This window comes from Bactrocera tryoni, unplaced genomic scaffold (assembly GCF_016617805.1).
Source record: "Bactrocera tryoni isolate S06 unplaced genomic scaffold, CSIRO_BtryS06_freeze2 scaffold_11, whole genome shotgun sequence".
Classification (NCBI taxonomy): domain Eukaryota; kingdom Metazoa; phylum Arthropoda; class Insecta; order Diptera; family Tephritidae; genus Bactrocera; species Bactrocera tryoni.
Genome location: NW_024395824.1, coordinates 15,593,262 through 15,618,619, shown reverse-complemented (window position 1 = coordinate 15,618,619; position 25,358 = coordinate 15,593,262). Strand labels below are relative to the sequence as shown.

Sequence of the window (25,358 nt, the reverse complement as noted above, 5' to 3'; positions counted from 1 at the left end):
AAAAGCATATTTTATACTTTCAGTTGCAAGCACTGCTAGGTAAATTTTCTAAATAAAAGCCTACCTTACTACATTTATAGCATCATTCATAGACTCTTGTTCAATGCTGTTTCCACACGTTACTACATCTGACGAAGAGGTGTTAGATAAATTTGTACGCAGAATGTTAGGTGCAAAAACAGTTGCTAGATTGTTGCTATCCATTTTGTTACCGCAGACTTGTACATTACCATCGTGACCAATAACGTCGTCGGAGCAGGACGCAACCCTTGCTAAAAACTTAAATAAGACATAGAGGGTATCACGATGAGCCGCTGGAAGCAGTTTGACTAAATGGGATATTGCTTCTAACTGTAAGCGACGGTTACGTATTCCTATATGTATACAATAAGATTAATAACTGAAGCATACTATGAGTGCAACGCAGATTGTAAATTACTTTGAGTTTCTAAAAATGCTTTATACAGACCGCTGCACAACAACGGCTCTGGGAGATCGCGCAAGAATTCCTTTATCAACGTTGCAACATCGTGAGGGCAAGTTCCCTCACGAATATCAGTGACAGCATTCTTGTCAAAGTCCTCACGCATCTAAAAGGTTACCAAAATACAAAAGTATTTAAAAATTTATTATGGAACGAAATTGCACTAAATCTAGCTGACTTAAATACCGTACATGATTTTTCAAAAATTTAATTAATTTAAAGCTATGCTAAAGAGAATACGATTTTTGTGTCTGAATTTCTAATGGAATGCCTCCTTTGTGTGAATGATAACGAAAAAATTATTATTTATTGCGCAGAATATAGATTTTTTTCCTTATATGCAACATTAGTTACTTATTTTAATAATTATTATGACGAATTTATTAAAACACTAGAGGACCAGTCTACGCTTTACTGTGGCTGAAACATAGATGGTACTACTAATATCATCTATATGTTTTCTTGTCAGCCCCCACGTTTAAAAGATATATGTATATACAAATTTGACAACTATGTATGGAGGTATTTGTAAATGAGATATAGCATTAGAAAATATGAACAATAAAGATTCATCAAAAACTTAAATAATTTAATTTTTATTTCCTAGAAAACGACTTAATAAAATCTAAAACCTTCTTATTTGTTTAATCTAACGCAAAACAGAGTTCGCCGGGTCTTTTACATATAAATTTATTTTTTTTTATTGTAATTGTTTTTTTAATAATAAAATATTCAAATGATTCTTACAAACATGAATGTTTAACAAATTCTTATGATTTGAAATAAATTCTATTTGTATTTTGCATTTGTACTGTATTTATGAATTGTAATGAATTTTAACATAAAGAGATAAAAACTATCCTATGTCCTTACCCTGGTTCCGTTCTTGAGTATAAATGGTGTAACTAACAAGACTTTCGTTTATATAAATAATAATATTCCAATGATTCCTACAAACATGAATTTTGAACAAATGCTTATGATTTGAGATGTAATTTTTATACTCTTGCAACCAGTTGCTACAGAGTATTATAGTTTTGTTCAACTAACGGCCTAAAACTAATCGAGATGGACCACGCCCATGGAGGATGCCACACCCACAAATCGCCATTAACCGAAAACCTATGACGTGCCATAACTAAGCAGTAAATTTAGATATAAAATTCATATTTGGCACAGGGAATCGTAGTACCCAGGGGCATCTGCGGGAAAAAGTTTTGAAAAAGTGGGCGCGGCCCCGCCCTTTACTAAGTTTAGCGTGCATATATTCGTTCAGCACAATATTACAAGAACTCCTACCTATAGTGTGATAATGGACGAAATCGGATGAAAACCCCGTTCACTCCCCGTATAACGGTATTGTTCAAAACTACTAAAAGCGCGATAAATCAATAACTAAATGCACCAGAGACGCAAAAACTTGCCGCTGCCGGATAGTATGACAAGGCTTTATAGGACTCGGGGTATAAATTGGATGATGGGCGTTGCAGCGCCTACTTTTTGGTGAAATCCCATATCTCGGGACCCGACTGCCCGATTTGCACAAAATTTGGTATGTGGTATTTTTTTATATTTCTTAGACACGTTATGAAAATGAGCGAAATCCGCACATAGCACAATTTTTAATTCTACTCCATTCTTTTACTTTCCAGTACACAAATCAAGAAGAAATTAATATAACGGGATTAAACTTTGCACGAATAATGTCTTTAGTGTATGCCACCTTATGATCGAAAATGTTCAAATCCAACAAAATCTGTTCAAACCCCTAGGTACCGAATGTTTATATCCCGGTACCTATAGTTGATTTTTGATCGAAAATAAGTCAATTATATGTTATGAGTGAGCTGAAATTCAGGGATAGTACTCCTCTGACAATGGTATGTCTGTATGTTAAAAATGAATGATGACTTTAGACTGCTTATATCGGACAATATTTGAGTTATCTCAATGAAAATTACTGAACAGGTTTTACTCATATCAGTATATCTTTGTACCTATAATAGATACATAAGAGCGTAAAACTTGACTTACTCCCAATATAACTCTTATCAGGATTTTCGAACATCCGGCTGACTTTACTCTAGTTTAGTTTTTTAGTATGTTGTATTGGGAAAAATAGATAAAAATCAGCTCGATACTACCTCAACTGCCATATATTACTTATAATGGTTTTCGTTTTTACAACAAACCTTACATATACTATGTGTGTGTCAGTATAAGAGTTTTACGTAGCATATGTATTTATAAAAATGCTTGGATTTCGATCCTGAGGTTGACGTTTTACACCATAAAGTATTTTTATGGCTTTGATTCTTGTAAGTTGCAAGAGTAAAATATGTCGATTGCACCCGAACTTAGCCCTTTCTTACTTGTTGTATTTATGAATTGTATTGAATTCTAATATAAAGGGACAAAAAGATTCTTTGTCCTTACCCTGGTTCTAAGCTACCTTCCCACCAATTTTCAGCCAAATCGGTTCAGCCGTTCGTGAGTTATAAATGGTGTCACTAACACGACTTTCTTTTATTCATTTAAGTTTTAAATTCAAAAAGCTCAAGTTTATTTAAAGTCCAAAATGGATAAAATCGGTCCATAGGAGAAAATTGTGGCCCACTTTATATATACATGCACTGGGTTGGGTACGAAATGCTGTACTATACAATATTCTGTTTACAAAATCCTGTATGCGAAATTCTGTATTTAAAAATTCTGTATCTAAAATTATGTATTTCAAAATTTTGTAAAAAATATTCTGTACTGACGAAATTCTGTATTGACAAAATTCTGTATTTACTTAATTCTGTAAATAAATGATAAGAAATACAAAGAATTTTATAAAAAAGTGCGCACTTTTAAATTAAAAAGAAGTAAAAAGCAAAACAGAGATAAAGAGAAATACAAGCAAAACCAGGTAGGTTATTCTGTATTTACGTAATTCTGTAAATAAATGAAATGAAATAAATAAATGTAATTCTAAACAAAATTTCAATGCAGTGATGTCCCTAAACTAGTTAGTACACCGTGAGTAAGTACAACAAAGCTGATGATCACTACGCTGCAATGGTAATAGCTGTTAGTGTAGACTGGAAAAACTTCTTGGAAAAGTATCTTTTTTGAAAAAAATAGCAAAAAATATTTGTTTTTAATCTAATTATATATGTACTACTTTTTCGTACTTGAAATACTCATTTCTTATTTTTTGCATACATATGTACTTATCGTTTGAATTAATATTGAAGTCTTTTGTTTGTTGTATTGTTATTTTGGACTTAAAATTCTCATTTATTTTTCCTTGTATAAATATCGCTTAAGTTAATATTGGAGTTTATAAATCTTTTGCGTTTCTTAAATACTAATTGTTTTTATTGATAAGATTTACGACTATTTAATAGCAACTCACTTGGCACATGAAATTATCAAATAAAAAACAGTCAATACACCATTTTTTCAGTACAGAATTTTATCAATACAGAATTTTTTTATTACAGAATTTTGTCAGTGCGGAATTTCGCTTTTACAGAACTTTGTAAATACTTAATTTTGTCACTACAGAATTTCGCGACGTTAGTTTTCAGAATTTTGTACGAAAAGAATTTCGATATACAGCTTTTTGTAGGGATCCCACATGCACTACATAAATTGAAATCTACCTCTTCATCTATTAGACAATCTAGATTGACCAATAACTGCAATGCAGCCATATTAATAACAGCCAAAGAACAATTAGATCATATGTTGCTAAAATAATTAAATCCATATATCGGCAAGGTTAACGGGGAAATTTTCGGTTAGCAAACTTATAATATAATATAAACACTAAACGGGCTTTCAACGTAAATAATGAAATATCTTAATCTTCTTTTTCATTAGCTTCATTAAGGTCTAAATAAGAACCGTACTAGTTCAACTATCAACTCTAACACTAAATAATTAGCTTCTTCTTCTTATGCACTACAACCATGAGTCGTTCTGGGTCGAGGTTACTCCAGTTGTACATCCTAAAGCAAGACTGGTCACAATGTACTTGTTCCCTCCATTGGATGTGTGAGATCTTTTGTTGTCCACCCATGGGTCTGGAATCGAAGGGTCTTTTCACTGGATCATCAACTTCCAAGCGAATTGCATGCTTATACAGTTAGTGGTTTCATTATATTGCTGTTGGAGAAAAACATTCGAGCTGCAGAACTTAATTGAACAGGCACAATATTTTAAAAGAGTTGCTGCTGGCGTATGCCTATGATATTGATATCATTGGCCTCAACACCTCCAGATTGGACAAGGAAGCAAAGCAAATGGGTCTAGCAGTGAACGAAGCCAAGACCAGATATCTCCTGTGATCAATCAAACAGTCGTCGCACTCGTGGTTTGGCGCGCACGTCACTGTTGACAGTCATAACTTTGAAGTCTTAGATAATTTCGTCTATCTTGGAACCAGTATAAACACCAACAATAATTTCAGCCTCGAAATCTAGCGCAGAATAGCTCTTGCGAACAGGTGATACCTCAGACTGAATAGTCTAATGAGAAGTAAAGTCCTCTCTCGACAAACAAAAACCAAACTCTATAAGTCACTCATTGTTGTCGTCCTGCTATATGGTGCAGAGGCATGAACGATGACAACAACTTATGAGTCGAAGTTGCGAGTTTTCGAGAAAAAGGTTCTGCGAAAGATTTATGGTCCTTTGCGCGTTGGCCACGGCGAATATCGCATTCGATGGAACGATGAGCTGTATGAGATATACGACGACATTGACATAGTTCAGCGAATTAAAAGACAGCGGCTACGCTGGCAAGGTCATGTCGTCTGAATGGACGAAAACCAGCTCAGAAAGTATTCGACGCAGTACCCACCGGGGAAGCAGAGGAAGAGGAAGACCTCCACTCCGTTGAAAAGACCAGGGGACGGCTTTAATGATCTTGCGAAGAACAATTATCTCGTATGTTTTCAAGGTTTTCTCATCTCGGGTCGGCATCGTTTGTGTTTTGCGCCGTTTATTAGGACGGGAATGATAACGGATTTATAGAGTGCATGTTCGTTAAGAAAGAGATATGCTTCCAATTGTCTACCTATCCTAAAGTAGGAGCTATTGGAAATAATTATTCTGCGCTTTATATTCAGCTGTATAGATGCCAACAGTGAGGTAGTTCCCAAAAACGTGGGAAATCTTTGTGTGTTCCCTCCAGATACTTTGTCTTGTCATCGTTCACCACAATACTAACCTCGTTCGCTTCTACGTTAAAAAAGGCTGCACTGACAGATCGGTTTTAAAGACCTACAAAGTCAGTATCATCCGAGAACTTCAGTATTATTGTTCTAACATTATATTGATGAAAAAAAGCGAGAGATTATCACCCTGTCCAAAACATTATCTGGTATCGAACACCCCGAAAAGATCCTTCTTGATTTTGACGGAGATGATGGTTGCGCTCAAAATGCTTCACTGATAGAAGTAATTTTAAACTGCAGAATTTAAGATTCGTTGGAGCGCAGCATATGGGTGCTTAACTTAAAAATATAACAATTACTTTATATTAACCTATAAATAAATGTATGAACTACAATAATTCGATTTTGTTCCTATGTCTAAATATTGAATAATCTGAAACTATATTTTTATATGTGAATATTTATTACCTGTTTAACTCGCTTCTTGGATGTGCTCACACGAAATAGTCCAACCTTGTGTAATCCGTGCTCTTCAAGATATTTTATGCAAGATGTTATGAAAGTAGGCACTTGCAAAGCATTTTGATTGGCTATTTCACTCTGCTCCTTAAAATAAGATGGATCCTGCAGGTCTAACTCTTGACTATGACGCCTTATATCAGATTGGCTGCGTGAAATCTGCTTCTGCATTGATGACAGGTTGCCAAAATAACCGGTGCTCGATTTGGTACTGCTCGCTCGGCCACTATGACAATTGTTATCACTACTAAGCGAAGTTACCAAAGAAAATGTGCTCGAGGGCAAGCTTTCATAAGACCGCACCTATATAAATAAGTTTAGTACTTATACCTTTAAGCGTAAAGCTTACTATTTCCATTGAGGAATATTTTTCTTGCTTACATTTTCATCCAATTTATTTGTTACCGCATTCGAACTACCACCACGAAATAGTGCTGCTAATGAGTTGCGCGAACCACGATCAGTTGATGCCTTCAAGTTGTTTCCCCGTTTCTTATCATTGATGACACACCATTCCAAGGAGTTACCAAATAAACCGGGTCCACCTTGCTCTTGCCAAAATAAAATAGGGAAAATTTCAGAAAAAATTATTAACTAACTTAAGGAGCAGACGTACTTTGGTCCTCTTTTTTACTAACATCAAAGAAACTGGTAGTCATCGCTTTCTTCTTGGCCAGAACCCTTCGCTTCTGTGGTTTACTATCTAAATGTAATTGAAAACATTAAATGTTAAATTTTTAACTGTCTCTATCTATAATACTATTTGCATGAGAACTATAGGTACTAAATATTTATTTTTAGTTTTGAGTTTCGAGCAATTACTCAGTGTACAGACTTAATACGGAAATCTGAACATATAAACAAATTATTGATGGATCTTGAAATGAAACGAATTAGCTGAAACCCCATAAATTTTCAAGGTCAGAGGAAAAAAGTCTACATGACAGGAAATCACATGATGGTCCATGCCATCTTACATATATATCTCACTTCGAAAGACGTGGTCGTCTTACTTTTACACGTTATTATAACTAAAGCTGAGCCGTCAATGCAGTATTTTTGGAATTTGGTACTCAAAAACAGGAATAATTGAGTCAAAACAGCTCTAAACGCCACTGCATTTTGTACCTTTACATTGAGTGCATGAAAGGCCCCAGCAGCACATTAATCTTAGTGTTCACTAATTTTAGAACGTATAGCTCTGCACATTGCGGCTGGTAAAAAAGAGTTATATGAACCATATAAATTCCAAAATATCACTGTTAGTTTTCATTTCAAGTAGATGATATTAGTCCATCATATCAGTTGGCAAAGGCATACATTGTTTATATATTTATTTTTCAAATATATTAATTATAGCGATATAAGATTAGTGAACAGTACTGTTGTGCCTACTTAATAAGACATTAACTCCAATATTAAGTTCGTTTATCTTTTCAATCGCAACACGTTGTAAAATTTTCGCTTCAATGTCAGTCAGATTTTGCAAGCATGAATCTTGTATTACAATAAAATCGCCGTTCTCTGAAGTCCAACTGCACTTTTCCTAAAAAAGAAAATATCATGAATTAGTTTCATATCCGAAATTAAACTTGGTTTAAGTGTTCTTTGTTTTCATAGTAAGGATTATGCTTTGTATGACATCGGAAAAATAGGTAGACAGTTACGTCGAACTCGGTCGAGTGTCAAAACCTCCCAAATGGGAGATTTTAATTCAAATTCAGATGAATTTTCGAAATAATTTCAATATTAAAAATATATTGGAACCTGTAAATTTTTGGGGTAGGACCTTACGCTATTCATAGAAACAAATAAATTGGTCGTTGATAACTGGAGAGTGTCCGACGAACTAACATTGTCAGATCACTCTGAATACTCTTCAGCATTCGTGACAAATCCAATATCGAAACCTTAGAAAAACAGCGTGTTAGAAATTTTCCAGATAACAATGAAATAACAAACTCAAGAATAAAATCAACAATGTTTAAAAATTAAATAAAAAGATGGAGTAGTTACAAAAGATCTTAACTACCTCGTTCATCCATACAACACCGTTAACGCTTCTCAAAAAGTGGATGTCAAGGGATAGGAATGTCGACTCTGAGATGAGATTTTACACAGATATACTCCGCGTGTATTCTTATAATATATGTATAATATACGCGCTCGTTCGTGCTCTCGCGACAGATGAGATTACATACCCATACATATGTATACTCAGACAGAGAACATAAAGACATAGAGAAGGTGCAAATTGAATTCTGTATGATGTTCGATTGAACGGCTAACAGAACTTATAAGATTGCGATGCAGAATTTCACCATTCTCGCTGCTATTTAGCAGAAATGAGCACGTTCTCTGACAGAAATATATGTAAAACGACTGAATTCATGCGAGAATGAATAAAGATAAATGCTTTGAAGAAAAATATACAAAGTCATACAAAGAATGTAAAGAAGCATTCTCTGAGTCACATATGCGTGATTTATCTTGTATCATATGAACCATTTTTTTCAGAAAAACTATAAAAATTTTAATTTTTTTACAAAATCATGAAAAACTAGGTAAAAAATAATTTAATTACATATTTTAATTTTTTAATTATTTCAAAAAAGTTATATTTATACATAATTTCTTCAAAGAAAATTGTTGAGCTTCATGAAATATGCATATTCGCATTATTTCGTTATCATTTCCATATTTGCACCAATAGAATTTCTATGGCTTATAAGTAAGTACATATATTATTTCTTTGGCACATTTGTCTGTATGTTTACGAAAGCAAAGCGAGCCACGTACATATCTACATCATTCATAATAACAAATGTCGCACGCATCTTTCGCATCTCCGTTGTCGGTCAACCAATGGCCGAAACTGGCGTTTTGTCAAAGAGTCAAGTGCTGAACACATTGAGCACGACAGACTGCAAGCGACATCTGTCAAATATTAAAATACACACGTTCTTAAGGACACAGTTATGTAGTTGTGCAGCTGCCTCAATACCTGTGTCCCTAAGAACGTGTGTATTCTAATATTTGACAAATGTCGTTTGCAGTCTGCCGCGCTCATTGTGTTCAACACTTGTGTGTTGATAGAAAATCCAAGCTGTGCCGAAAAAAATAAACGAATGGCCGCCGATTGTCAACGCTTCCCTTGCCGCTGTAACAGCTTTGCCTACAAACGTGCGAAAATATGTATGTATGTATACGTATGAGGAGAATACATATTGACGCAGATTTTTGCGAGTCACGGAAAAATATTTTAGATTAACAAATATTATAAATCGACAACAGCTATGTTGCCACTTTTTCACTTCTTTCTTAGAACAAACACCAGAAAGTTGTTCAATTTATGATTTGCTGGGGTGCTCAGGGAGATGTTACGGCGTCTGTTTTTATGAATGAAGCGAGGTCGCTTGAGGAATATGCGCCTGCATTTAGGAATGAAATCGTTTTTGTTATAAAATTTACTACATTTGGGCTTCGCCAATTTGGTTGCCATATTGACTTGTGATGCTTCTGCTATTTGAGACAATGTTATTTTTGTAGAACAATGTTTCAATTTTTTGTTGGTGTCATATTCTTGTGTACGCATATGTATGTTTTTATGCTTGTGCATTATTTGTTCGGAAGTGTATACAAATATATGTATGTACATATAAGTATAAATGAATTATATGAACATGCAGATCAATCCGCGCACATGTAATTAATATATTGATAAGTGATAAAATCGTGATTTGAATTTCTGAATGCGCACATGCGTATACATGCAATCATATGAGCAGATAATAAGATTAATACGATAGACGATATATTTATATGTTGTTGTGATAAATTCAATTTCTATTACTAAGAAACGTAATACAAAAATATTTATTAGTATAGTAAATTATGTAGAAATCAAATAAAATTATTAAATATGCAAGTCCAAATTGGCTATAAATATTACTATTCATGCATTCATACAAAATTGTACTCATATCATAATTATGTTTACATGCTAATATACAAATGCCGACGGCAAACGCAAAAGTATAAATTTGCAAACATTGCGATTGCCTGGTTCAAAGCAAAAATTGAAGCATGAAAATATCACAATGCTGTGGTTGGGAGTATCATCATGGGCATGCATAGATATATTTATGTCTTCATATTCTTGGGTATGTGATACAGAAAACGCAATAAAAATATAAGTTCAAGTTTTTACTTCTGCCTGCACTCCCGGAGTGCAACCCCACTCGGTTTGTTGTGATGTCTTGTTCAGGCAACAACCAGTATAACCATATATGTACCATACATACGAAAATTAGTGTTCTCTCGCATTAACTCTGTGTTGTTGTTTTTATAGTCTTGCAACCTGTTGCTACAGAGTATTATAGTTTGGTTCACTTTACGGTTGTACATATCACCTAAAACTAATCGAGATAGATACAGGGTTATATATATAAATTATTAGGATGATGAGAAAGGTTAAAATCTGAGCCCGTCCGTACAAGCTGTAACTTGAGTAAAAATTGAGATATCTTGATGAAACTTGGTATGCCGTAAAGCCGTATGTAATTCACCCAGCATAAATATTTTAAGAACTCCAACCAACAGTTTAAAAATGGATGAAACCGGATGATAACCCCGCTCATTAATTAATAAGTAAAACGCCAGAGACATTAAATTTTACCTCCGAGATGGTATGAGGGAGTTTTTTAGAAGCCGATGTGAAAATTGGACAATGGGCGTGGCACTCCCCACTTTTTAGTGAAACCCCATATCTCGGGACCTGTCGGACCGTTTTCGACTGAGCGTGACATTATTTTAATACTTCTATGTCACAGTGTTAAAATGGGCGAAATCCGACTAGAATGGCGCCTACTTCCCATATAACACAATTTAAAATTCCATTTGATTCTTTCACTTTAAAGTGCACGAATAAAAAGGTAATTAATATAACGGAATAAAATTTTGCAGTAATAATTCCCTTAAAGTATACCACCTTTTGATTAAAAATTGTCCAAATCTAACCAAAACTGTTCAAGATTCTACGTGCCGAATATGTGCACATTCAATGTGTGAGCTATACAATTGAGAATCCTTTTCTAACAATAGTTATTCTGTGTTTCAAAAATGGATTGAATAGCATCAATATTTCCCTGAGCTATCATATACCTAATATAAAGATTTTCGAACTTCCAGGTGACTTTATACTGGATATATCGGCCAATATTTAAGTTATCGCAATGAAAATTACTTAGCAAGTTTTGCTCATAACAGTATACAAAATTATTGTGCCTAAAATGGATACTATTGGGTGAAAACTTGTCTTAGCCCACCGTTTCCAGGCTTTTCGAACATTCGGCTCACTTTGCTCCATATGATTGGTCATTGTATGTGAGGTACCTTAATGAAACACGAGAACATTATTTAGTATGTGGCATGATAATAGTTAATGGATAAAATCGGGTCGATACTACCCCAGCTCCCAAATACTACATATAATGATTTTCGTTTTTCTAACAAATCTTATGTGGAATAGGTCGCTCAGTGTATAAGATATATAAAGCATATGTGACCCCGCACATAGAAACCCAGCTAGTGTGTCAAAACAGTATTTTTCACGAGAGGCGTTGTAAGAAGTGAAGCACGTGTTCTCTCTCCCTCTTCCTCCTTGTTCGTTACTCTGTTAGCAGTTTAGCACAATGAAGCCGTCTGAGTGTTGTCATGGTAATCGAACGCTCGTTGTTTTGGCTATCGCTTTTTGTTGTTGCTGTTCGCTGTTCGAACAGAGCTAGTGTTATCAAAGTCGACATCATTTGTTATCGACAAAAGCATGCTTATCATGGAATAAGCAGTTTGTGGTTGTAGTACGGTGACTTTGAACGTGCAGGTAATAATTTTTGTTTAGAAAGGAAAGAGAGTGAAAGAATGGAGGCAGAAAACGTAGATTTAGAGTAGGAAGTGCAGCGAGTAAATGCGATGTACGGTATAGAAGAATCGGAAGTGGAATCTTATCCAGGAAGAAGGAACTCCGGCAGGCGTGAAGAAAGTAATGGCGAGGGTGACAACAAACTTTCCGAAAGTGAGTTTCTCGAGAAATCTACAGATGATATGAAAGAATTCGAAACCATTGAAAGTATGTGCGGACCGACTGCAGAACCATGCTGTACCCGCTATAAGTGTAACAACATTTTATCAAGACAGCTTGTGTGTACGTTTCGCGACTACTGTTTGGAGCTGCGAAAAGATGGACTCGACCTCGTTATTTTATCACCTCTGGAGGCGCATCGGCAACACCTTTCGCTGGAAGCCTATTATAACACTCTTACGCGGAAAAAGTATTCGATACAGAGTACACGTTTCTTCAGTCAAAATATTTCCATATGTAGCGCAATGGCTCATTGCACAGGTATTACACATCTGATGACTTTTATATTTTTTGACAGTGTTCCTGTGGAAACTATGAGGGAAACCCAAAATTTTCACACACTAACCGGGTATTTAACACACTAGCCGGATTTCTAAAACATTTGTTCACACTCATTTTCACTCACTCTGAAGCGTTTCCGAGACGAACCAACAAGCTCTCGGGTTGCTCCCTGTAGTTCTACGTACATTCTCGTTGAAAACCGATAATCGACATTTTGACGCACTAGCCGGATTTCTATGTGCGGAGTCACATATACATATGTATATACTACTGTGATCAAATTGAAAGATGTATTTTTAATTTATACTTCGCGTGTTTTTCGAATCGATAAATTTTTTTTCTTTAAGTTGGTAGTACTGTTAGTGCCATCTAACTTCACGTCAAAATATTCATTAGTATTTGAGATACGCGTCGTTTTGTGAGGCTTAAAAAGTGAATTCTTCGATTTTTACTATGTCTGAATTTATTGAACAAAGAAATGCGATAATGCACCATCTCATGCTACATTGATTATTCGTGATCATTTCGCCACATTTTCAACTAATATGTGCCGCAACCACCGCATTCGCCTGATTTACCTTCGTGTAACTTCTGGCTATTCAGCAAATTCACATGACCACTCCGAGGACACCGTTTTGACTCAATTGAAGATATAAAAGCTGAATCTAATCATCATGGCCATGGATGATGACTGGAAAATTCCTTGGCATAAGTGTATTGCAGCGGGAGGGGATTACTTTGAAGGAGATGAAATGGACAAAATTCACCTTCCAATTTTGATTTTGGTACTTAAGAATTGCATTGAATTTTAATATAAGAGATAAGAAGTATCCTATGTCTTTCCCCTGGTTCTAAGCTAACATCCCACCAATTTTCAACCAAATCGTTCTTGAGTTATAAATAGTGTAACTAACATGACTTTCGTTTATATATTTACATATGTATATGTATAAAGAAGATGTATATACTACTATATATTACAAAATCGACGGTGATTTTGCACTAAATGTCTCTGTTATGACCTTCTGCAAGAAGAAATCAGTGTCGTTTCGGCCATTTCCAAATTGTCATGATCTGTAATTATTTCCATTGTATTCAGTAAAGTTTAAAGGTTAATTTTCCCACTTGCAATTTTTCAAGCGCTTTTGCCATTTTATGGTCGTAATGATCGTTCACCTGTGCTCGCTATTCGTCGAATTGTTAAAAATTTTTAACGCACATTTTCTTTACATAATTTTCAAGTGTCAATAAGACGAAGAACCGCTGATGTTATGAAATTTAGCCAAGTGCTGCCGAAAAAGTACTAGCAGAGATAAAGAAACGTCCAACTCCTCTCTCACTGGAAGTGATAGAACAATTGCTAAACGTCAAAACCTCCTGAACTTTGACAGTTGATCGAGTTCAGACGGTTTTGACGTTTAACAATTGGAAACGAGCTATGGCCAGATTGAAATCTTACCAAAAAAATATATAAATGGAGTGATTTGTTGCATTGTTCAAGACCACTTATAAAAAATGTAAAGCAATGAAAATTACATAAATTTGTGAAATTTTATTTTCAATGGAAAATGATTAAAAACATTTAATGATTGAGAGCTAACAAGCTTAAACCCTTTTATTGGGTATTAAAAGGTCAAAAGTCAGTTGTTCTAATATACTTTAGAAAGATTTTAATAGTTTCTCCATATAATAAATAACCACTATATAGTATTTTTTATTCGTACTAAATGTTGGGTGTTTTAATTTAAATGCCCAAAAATTATTATTTTGTTCAATCTGGCCATATTGGAAAATGTTATAAAAAACGCTTATTTTGAGGCGCTCTCACACTGGAATAAGTTGAACATTCCTTTATTCCTGGTACTAGATAGCAAGCTTGATAATTTTTTCGTTACTTAGTAACGTCAATTCGGCTGTTTGTATTGCGTTTTTGCTTAAAAAGTTCATTTGATTCACTGCGAAAATATACATTTGCTGCTCAATAGACAATAATTTTTGAAATTTTTTTCTAAAGTAAGTATATGGAATGTAGAGCAGGTCGCCTCCGCGCTGGTGCATCCTGAGTAATGCTAAATGGCCTGCGGCCTTCACGGCCTTACAACTCCTAGACGACTTTAGCATTGAACTGGTTTTAGAGTAGGTTAAACTTATTTGGATCTGGTTGAACCCTGGGCTGGTGGTGGCGACATTCTGGCACCTGAGTATGATGAGGTGACACCCATCAGAAATGGCTGCTGGGCTAATTTCGCAACTTCCTCCGTCCCGTTAAAACCATGGCAGGCCTCAGAGTACGTTCCCCCCCTCGTCGTTAAGTTGGCGTGGTAGGTGTAAGTTGAGAGGACTCCTTCTTTACGCTGGTCGGCTCCGAACGTACTGCCTCATAAAGGCGTACGTCAACCCTCGCCTTGGCCTCGTCACAGAGATAACCTTGGGACCATAAAAGGCGACTACCTTCCGGGGGACGGATAGCGGCTCTGAGTGGGGACCCTTTTCAGCATGGACCTCCTCATCAGGCGGCAGAATGGGGGGAGCCGGCGCAAAACCGCCGGCAAAAGAGGTAGTGAGGGATGGAGCCTTCGTGCACGGCGGAATCGCTAGCACTAGCAGAGGAACTTCTGCTAAAATTATGAAGGGATCCACAGGGGGCATTAGCAGGGGAGCTTTAGCTAGAAAGCTGAAGTCGGACCGTCGACTGGCAGCAAAAATCGTAGAGCGCTACGAGGGCAAGCATGCTGGTCAGGTATCTGAGCAAAATGGGCTAAGAAGGTCCTGAGTGAGAGCGAGACCGATAGGGCACGACTCGAAGCGAGAGACCCGAACCAGCGGTTAAGCGGCAAAGGTCGCATGACGAAGAAACCTCCCTTGGTAAGAAACCACGAACGGGGGCTGCGCCAACTTTTAGCGAAATCGCTAAAAGCGCTAGCTCAAGAGTGCTTGGTGTGCTAGACCGCAGCAGGGAGGACAGTGCCATCTCTCACGAAGAGTGGAAAAGAATAGCGGCAGCGGTCCTCGATGATCACTCCTTTTCTGATCACTGGCCTATCGGTTTTAGTTTAGTCGGAGAAAGTCCGCCTAGGAAATCATTCAGAAATCCGAGGAACACGGACTAGGAGGGCTACCGAAGGAGGCTTCGGCAAACTCTTCCACGCGCACCGGGGGTGAACATGTTGGGCTCCGCCGATGTGGTGGACGGGTGGGTCGAAGTCTTCAGGTCGGCGTGCATTTCTGCACTAGAGAGCTCCTGTCCACTGAAAACTCCGAAGGGCAGAGGGAGACCTCAATGGTGGACTATGGAGCTCTCGGAAATTAGGGCGTCTTGTAGACGCTTATTTAACAGGGCCCGCAGGAGCGGGTTATCTGACGACTGGGCGTTGTATAAGACAGGACTTTCGATATACAAGTCCGAGTTAAGGAAGACTAAGAGGATCTGGTGGAAGACCTACTGCGAAAAAGTGGAGGACTGCCACGATTCCTCTAGATTGAGGCGTATTCTCGCTAAAAACCCAGTGCCTCGGGGTTATCTCAAGGATGTAAACGGGAAGTGGGCCCAAAGCAGTGAAGATACACATCAGCTGCTCCTTGATGTTCACTTCCCTAACAGAACGTCCTCTATAGTGGCATCTCTCGGAGAGTTGCATGCTGACTGCACGGCCTTTGCCGACCTTCTGGATGAGCGATACTTGGCATGGGCGATTAATTCGTTCAAACCGTTCAAGTCCCCGGGACCGGACGGCATCATACCAGCGCAGCTGCAGCAGGCTGTTAAGGTGTCATGCAGCTGGTTTGCTACCGATCTATGCGAACTGCATCAGATTAGGTTACATCCCGGGGGCCTGGAGACGAGTCAAAGTTACGTTCTTCCCGAAGGCTGGCAGGGGCTCCCATGTCACGGTCAGAGATTTCAGACACATCAACCTCTCCTCTTTTTTACTTAAAACTTTGGAGAGACTGATGGACTGGTATTTAAGGAGTCGCATTCCGAGAGACTACCTATCAGGAGCGCAACAGCCGTATCGTAAAGGCAGGTCGGTGGACACTGCCCTGCACACTATCGTGTCGTGGCTGGAGGAAGCCATCGAGGCTAAAGATTTCGCTGTTGGGACCTTTCTTGATATTGAGGGAGCTTTCAACAATGTCTTGCCGAAGGCAGTTATAACTGCTCGAGAGGGTCTTGTGGTTGAATCGAACCTCAAGCACCTCATCTTCAGTCTTCTGTGTGACAGAGTGGTCGAAACAGAATGGGGCAGGCGCAATGTGAGCAGGGAACCCCTCAGGGCGGGGTTCTTTCTCCTCTTCTATGGATCCTAGGCGTTAACGACCTTCTTAAGAAACTAGAGGATTTGGGCTGCCGGGTGATTTCCTATGCAGACGATGTAGCACTTATGGTCAAAGGAAAGTTCCTTAACCGTATACGAGCTGGCGCAGGGATATCTCGGCGTTGTAACAAAATGGACGGTCGGAAGTGGACTCGCCATCAACCCGAATAAAACAGAAATGGTTTCATTCAGTAGAAGTTATAAGATCCCAGTGGCACCGTTGCCGCAAATGGGATGTATTCGCCTGCAACCGGCGGATACAGTGAGTCTAGTACTCATCCTGGATAAGAAGCCTTCATGGAAGCCGAACATCGAGGAGAGAACCAAAAAGGCATCTATTGCCATTTACTGCTGTAGAGAAGCTATTGGCAAAAGGTGGGGCCTCACACCGAAGGTGGCTCCATGATACCATAGTAAAGCCCATAATGTTTTATGGAGTCTTTATGTGGTGGAGGGCTTTACAGAAGACCACACTTGCTAAGAAGCTCGAAAGCGTTCAACGGGCTGCGCTTATCAACATATGCGGTGGATTAAGGTCCACCCCAACCGTGGCACTTAATGAAATTCTGCATATAATGCCCGTGGACATTGCCGGAAGGTGTATGGCCGCAAAAGTGGCTATTAGGCTCAGGGAATCTGGGTTCCTAAAAGAGCGTGTTTCTGAACACTCAGACATGCTTACAAGCTTTGACTGCATACCGGATCATCTGGATAATGGAGTCGCCATATCAAACTCCCGCGGTTTCTTCTCTACCCATATACCGAAGAGGGAGTTATGGGTGGGAAGAAGCCGTTGGAGGAGAGGGGCAGTAAACTTCTTTAGGGATTGGTCAAAGCTTGGGGGGAAGGTTGGTGGAGGGGTTTACTGTCGGGAGTTCTCCATCAGCTCTAGTTTCAGACTTCCCGACTACTGCAGTGTCTTCCGGGCTGAGGTTGCAGCCATCAAGGTAGCAGCTACTCCGGAGGGTATCCACTTTCAGGGAAGTGACCATTCACTCAGATAGTAGAGCAGCGATACTAGCCCTGAATTCATTCACATTGCGTTCAGGGCTGGTTGAGGAGTGTCTGGCGGCACTGTCCCTGGCGGCGACAGTATTTACTATAAGGCTTGTATGGGTGCCGGGCCACAGCGGAATAGCGGGTAATTGCAAAGCTGATAAGCTAGCAAAGAAGGGCACCCTAGAGTCACTATCGGTAGAATGGGATCGGGTCGGTGCTCCGGTGTCCTCTTGAGTCCTGCTACTGGAGAGCTGGGCGTCGTGGATGCTTGGTCAACGTTGGACCAGCATTGGTACTTGCGCGGTCGCAAAAGCATTCTGGCCCAAGATAGATCACAGAAGATTTAACGATCTCTTCGCCCTCAGTAAGGCTAGCCTCTCTTTAGTAGTGGGGCTCTTGACAGGCCAGTGCCTTATTGGCACGCATGCTGTTTGTATGGCATCACAAAGGACTACGTATAGTCCGCGTGCGATCTTTGATCAGCCATCTAACCTAACCTAACCTATCCTAAATATATCATAAAATTGTTTTGGAACAGTTAAGTGTTTTAGCGAATTATCAACTAACGAATTACCAGATTAACAAGTTCGGTTTGATTACTCCTATTGTGAAACTAATGTAATTCGGAAATTTAGAGCTCAAAATTTTATACGATGAGTAAAATAGGAGAGCAGGGAAGGTGAAGTCGAACATGCAAACTTCGATGGAGTTATACCTTTATTTGCTAGTTGTTGACCAAAGGGGAATTAACCAAAAACCGCACGACAAAAAATTAGCTGCTAAATTGTTAAACCAAAATTTTAGGAAATTGAAACTATAATCATGGTCACTTAATTTCTGCAATATTTTGTATACGGGTGTTGTAATAAGTTTAATTTGAAAGAAGATTCTTCGCTGAACTTACCGCTGGCGCCCATTTCGAAACTGATGCTTGAGTGTTCGGTCGTGACTGACTTTTCGAACGGCTTTTAAGTATTTTACGTGTGACAAATTGTCCGACATTGGAAGATGATTTTGACTTTTGCATTGTTGTGCTCAAACTTGCACCCTTCGCAGCAGCTGTTAATTAAAAGATTTAAGAATTCTTACATATATATATATATATATATATAATATATACAGGAAAATGTATGCTCAGATAATTTAATTGGGAAGCCAGACCCTTGCTTATTTTTCTGAGAATACAAAATAAATTAGTTATGGTATGTTATTAATTCTAATGAGATATTATTATTGTTAAAAACTCAACAGTAGTACTTTTTCCATGCAAAAAGTATCCAACCAAGGCTGACTTCGAAAACGAACTACTGCAAAGTTTCGGTACAGTATGACTGCAGTATTTATTCATCGTACAAAGTTAACTTTTGCGGTAAACTGTTTTGTTCAAGCGATAGTAAAAAGTTAAAAAAAATCAAATTAAAATCAAATAGTTTCATTAAAAATAATTTTTTTAGTTTCATCGAGAATGGAACCACAAACACCATCAAAATATTTATGAAAATATATTCTATTCTCACCATTATAAGTATATTTTTTGGCAAATCTCTGAATTTAAAGCAAATTTTAGTATAAATTGATAACAAAGCTTATTAAAGTTAATGCGCCATCGTTGCATATGTTAATGACAAGAAACATCAAGTTTATTTGTGATGCCCGATTTTCTCATTGCGCAACGATTACCACGTTTATACGTTGCAAAGGTACGCAATGTAACAAATATTACGGATTGCTATTGACGTTTTCAAAGTCAGCTGTCAACAGAAACCATAGTACTCGAAAGCGTCCTTTCGCTGTATATATTTCCAATACTGAATATGCGCTTAATTTTTAAGTCGCAAATAAAAAAAAACAAGAAATATCAACTTGAATTTGATCGGTCTGTTTGTATGGTAACTAAATTCTAAAATGTGAATGAAATAAAGGTAAAGGTGCTTGAGATGATTAAGAGATCTTATTGGTATCGTCGAAATATCGGAAGCATCAGTGATAACCGTTTCGAAACATCATTTGGGCCTAAAAAAAGCGAAAGCACTAAATTTTTTAGAAAAACAGCGTCGCGTTAATGTCTATGAAACAATGCTTTCCGACGGGATGTCATAAAACGTATTATATCGGGTGATTTTTTAAGAGCTTGATAACTTTTTTTAAAAAAAAAACGCATAAAATTTGCAAAATCTCATCGGTTCTTTATTTGAAACGTTAGATTGGTTCATGACATTTACTTTTTGAAGATAATTTCATTTAAATGTTGACCGCGGCTGCGTCCGGTGGTCCATTCGGAAAGTCCACTTTTGGGCAACTTTTTTCGAGCATTTCGGCCGAATAGCCCGAATTTCTTCGGAAATGTTGTCTTCCAAAGCTGGAATAGTTGCTGGCTTATTTCTGTAGACTTTAGACTTGACGGCCCCACAAAAATAGTCTAAAGGCGTTAAATCGCATGATCTTGGTGGCCAACTTACGGGTCCATTTCTTGAGATGAATTGTTCTCCGAAGTTTTCCCTCAAAATGGCCATAGAATCGCGAGCTGTGTGGCATGTAGCGCCATCTTGTTGAAACCACATGTCAACCAAGTTCAGTTCTTCCATTTTTGGCAAAAAAAAGTTTGTTAGCATCGAACGATAGCGATCGCCATTCACCGTAACGTTGCGTCCAACAGCATCTTTGAAAAAATACGGTCCAATGATTCCACCAGCGTACAAACCACACCAAACAGTGCATTTTTCGGGATGCATGGGCAGTTGGCCACCAAGATCATGCGATTTAACGCCTTTAGACTATTTTTTGTGGGGCTACGTCAAGTCTAAAGTCTACAGAAATAAGCCAGCAACTATTCCAGCTTTGGAAGACAACATTTCCGAAGAAATTCGGGCTATTCCGAAGCCGAAATGCTCGAAAAAGTTGCCCAAAATTGGACTTTCCGAATGGACCACCCAAGACGCAGCCGCGGTCAACATTTAAATGAAATTATCTTCAAAAGTAAATGTCATGAACCAATCTAACGTTTCAAATAAAGAACCGATGAGATTTTGCAAATTTTATGCGTTTTTTTTTAAAAAAAAGTTATCAAGCTCTTAAAAAATCACCCGATATTACTGGCGACGAGTCTTGGATTTATGCTAACAACCTCATAGACCGACAACTCTTGTTTGATTCTTCGTCAGTTTTTCGACAAATTTTCAACCAATATCATGCCGAAACCACCGTATTCGCATGATATAGCTCCATGTGACTTCTAGCTATTCAGCAAGCTCAAACGACCGCTCCGAGGATCGTTTAGAGTCGATAGAAGATATTAAACGTGAATTGGTACGCGCATTAAGGGCTATTCCGGAAATTGACTTTAACAACTGTTTCGAAGATTGGATAAAATGCTGCCACAAGTGTATTGGGGTCAAGGGGGATTAATTTGAGGGCGAAGACATAGATTTTGAAGCATAAATAAGGAATTTTATTTATATCGAGATAAAACTGAACATGGAGACTCAGTTATATTTTATAAGAGTCAAAGTAAGTCTTGAAGCAATCTCAGACCGAATATGGGAACCCAAATACTATGACCGACTTTATACAGAAAGTAGTGGCCCTAATATATATTAGTGAAATTAAGTATGCATTTTCTGTTATCTGGTTATCCTCAAGAACACTTTGCGTTATGCCGATGCCGTGCTAGAACATTCCAATCGAGTTCACTTGATGAATTTCACAACAGAAACCGGAAGTGATTCCTACCTGCGTCTATATTACTGTGTATCTCGAATACTAGCTACCTGTCGGGCTGAGCAAAATACCACTATATTTTAGCAGTGGCTCTTTGCTCCCTTGAGGAGCCATAAGATAGAATATATGTATGTATATGTACATATATTTTACCAGATTCTGTTTCTAACAATGACGGGACTAGAATTCAGAAATAATTCGACAGGCAGTAATTTTTTTAATTATTCTTAGCAAAATTACGTCTGTGTCATTTCCACAGAGATATGTTTCCTAAGACCTATGTAAAGGCACTTCAATAATGAATTTGCAACGAAGAAACTTTATGCAAAAGTTCAATGGAACCCGAAGTACATATGTATATATTTTTGTTGCATAGATTTGTTTTAAAATTTGGTATTATTTGTATTTAATAAGATGATTAAACGAATTGAAGTAAATAGTTTAAAATAAACACGGAAAGGCTACATTCAACACAAGTGGGTTAAAGTTAGATGGGAAGTCGGAGATATGATATCGGAAGTATTTGAGAGAAGATATGGATAAGTTGCGTTACTCGTACACAAGTATATTTCCCTAAATACACATTGATCGAAATATCCAGCAAAAAGCCTGCCAAGATAACGAAAATTATTGCATGTTTTATATGGTACCGATTCGTTGATAAATGTTTGCTTTAAACTACTATAACACATAATATTGGGTATTCGAAAAAGCCTTTTCGTATTTCTAATTAAACTTCAACTTACTTTTTTATATTTATAATGAACGAGAAAAGTAACATTTTGGTCGACTACTTTTTGCCATATTTCCGCTAGAAACATTATTTTATCAGTGTAAGTCTTTCACATTGAAATTTCCTGAACGGAGCGAGCGAACCATTGTAGTGCTATACGATGTGATACTACATCGTCTCCGCAAACTTCACCAATTAAGGGCATGCGTGGCATTCTTCCCTTTTTTATAAAAAAAAACTAGAGGACCCGTTCGCGTTTTACTGTGGCTGATACATAAAACGTACTACTAATATATGATTTCTATTATTTAGTTATAACTATAAGTTAAGGAGATACAGCATTTTTGGTGAAGCAACTTGTGTTAGTTTACAAAAAAATAATCAAAAAGCATTTCGTGTGTTAATAAAGCATTGCTTTTTGGAGGAAAAATACTGTTGAATTAGGGCTGTGCACCAGGGGAATCAACCGAGTCCAATCGACAGTCAGCCTAGTGGACTGCATATTATGAAACGGTTCCCAAGACAAAAAATTCGGCTGGGTTATTGAATCGGTCTTTTGGGATGCATGTGTTATAATTTTCATCGATTGATTACTGAGCCAGTTTTAATCCATTGTACTACGTATTTGGTTGCAGTTCTATTCTACCATTTCCCATATTTTGCAATTTTATTATTTTTTAGGAATGGCCAGTTTGAAATTGTACGCTCGTTTCCCACCAATTTTCAGGCGAACCGGTTCAGTCGTTCTTGAGTTGTAAATGGTGTGACTAACACGACTTTCTTTTATATATAAAGAAATGTGGTTTTTTGTTGTTTTTATTATTGTTATTATTTTATTTTTTTTTTTGAAGAAATGATTCAAATGATTCTTACAAACATAAATTTTGAACAAATGCTTATGATTTGAAATATAAGTTTTGTATTTATGAATTGTATTGAATTTTAACATAAAGAGATAAAAGGTATCCTATGTCCTTATCCTAGTTCTAACCTACCTCCCCACCAATTTTCAGCCAAATCGGTTTAGTCGTTCCTAGTTATACATAAATGGTGTAAATAAAACGACTTTCTTTTATACATGTACTACATATATATAGATTTTAAAATATAGCGAATCTATTCATTATTTTCACTAATTTTTGAACAGGTTTAACTTTTTTCAACTTCTCCGAATTTAGTTTTTTTTAGAAAATGAACGCTATGCTATGGTATGACACAATGTGATTGGTAGCACTAGAGATGTACGAGTGCAACGATATCTATTGACCACGAAAAGACTTTTTCAACTACCCAATATTATACTTTCACTTAACTTTGCAAAGGTATCCTAAGAATTTACCGATATATGCGGAATAAAGAAACAAATTTAAAATCCTTGCATAGGGTAGAGGGGGTAGTAGTGATCCGATTTTATCCATTTTAGGTGTGAGAACATATTTTTATTAGATTGAGATGCAATTTTTTTAATATATCTCACATAGTACCCAGAATATGCAGTATAAAACCAACCGGAAATTCGAAAATCTTTATATTAGGTATATTGGGGCTAGGAGAAGTATTGATCCAATGTGTTTACTTTTGACACAAGTGTTCTGTAATATCAGAAAAATCAGCCACAGGCATGTCTTCAGTATATCAAGAATCATATTGTAATTAAAATTTTATTATATGTGAAGTAGGAGTGATTTTTGTTCTATTTCGCCAATTTTCCCAGCATAATATAGGAATGTCAAAGTAATGTTACTTGATTAATTTGGTAAAACTAGGTACGGAAATATGGATTTTTACTTAAAGGGGACCAGTGCCACGCCCATTGTCCAGTTTTGATACCGCTATATTTATCGAAATTTCAGTAGTTTTCAACATAACCGTTGTATGAAAAGTGGACAGGGTTATAAATCGGTTTTTCCCATTTCCACATTTTCAGAGTTAGTGAGATAAGGCAATTATATTCCAAAATTAGTTTTGACTTGAAAAAAAATATATCTCCGTAAATGTGGACATAAAAATTTATATAGTATGTGCAAAAAACTTTTCTAATAGATACTACATATTGTTCTCTTTCTAAAAAGTAAGTAATACATTTTTTAGAACAAACTTCACCAATTTCTTTAGAACATACTGGTCATTTTTGTCGCATTCAGATAAAATGGCATTTTTTAGGAGTTTAGAGATGTAATTTCTCCTGGAACAGGAATAAATTTTAGCGGAATACGTTCGCCAGAAATTCTCAATGGCATTGAAATCGAGTCATAAAGCAAACCACTCAAGATGTTCAATTCCTCGAGTGTTAAAAACCGTTTCCCCAGCTACGTGGGTCGGTGCATTATCGATAGTTGGCAAAATCTAGTTGTTCGTTTTCTAATAAATTTATGTTCATTTTTACACAAAACTTATTTTGGACTTGCATTCTGATGCACCTAAAATAGGATATTTTAATTCAAATTCAGGAGAATTTAGTAAGTAACATCAATATTAAAAATATATATTGGAAAGAAATCCAAAATAAGTGTGTTGTGAAACGCTTAAATAAAGTTGTTTTTATAAACTCATCATTCTGTTGAACAAATAAGAAGTGAACATGTGTACATTTGTAACAGTAAGTCTGCCTTTAGAAAACTCAATATCAAGACAGCTTTAAATACTAAAAATAAAATTTAGGAATAGCGGAAAGGTGACATCTCCCACTAAAGATAAATAAATAGATAATAATTTGTAAATTTATGTTAATATTTATCATTATCACATTCAGTAATTTAAAGTTCTTTTTACTTCCTACTAACCCTTAATAATTAATTTAAATACAATTCTAATTTAATAATTTTAGGATTCTGAAAATTTGAAGTAAATCCGACAAATACTTTTGGAGTTATTTGATAATTAGGAAGGGGTTTTCGGGCGCTCTGAAACGTTAGTGTAAAACTTAAAATGCGTTTTTCTAAAAACAATGCTTTTGAACTGATGACCACAGTAGACCGATCTATAGACTTCAATGCAAT

General features: G+C 36.8%; 1 protein-coding gene across 5 annotated transcripts in view; it reads right to left on the bottom strand.

Annotated features, from left to right (window-relative positions):
- The window catches only part of LOC120779662, a 58,570-nt gene that overhangs the window by 20,705 nt on the left and 12,507 nt on the right, over positions 1-25,358 (bottom strand). For all 5 annotated transcript variants that reach the window (XM_040112021.1, XM_040112018.1, XM_040112019.1 and 2 more), the window contains exons 3-9: positions 18,814-18,968; positions 7,569-7,719; positions 6,790-6,876; positions 6,555-6,724; positions 6,123-6,476; positions 440-590; positions 65-374 (exon numbers count right to left, since the gene is read on the bottom strand). In XM_040112021.1, the coding sequence (XP_039967955.1) occupies positions 65-374; positions 440-590; positions 6,123-6,476; positions 6,555-6,724; positions 6,790-6,876; positions 7,569-7,719; positions 18,814-18,968 (1,378 nt within the window). The remainder of the gene's footprint in view (positions 1-64; positions 375-439; positions 591-6,122; positions 6,477-6,554; positions 6,725-6,789; positions 6,877-7,568; positions 7,720-18,813; positions 18,969-25,358) is intronic.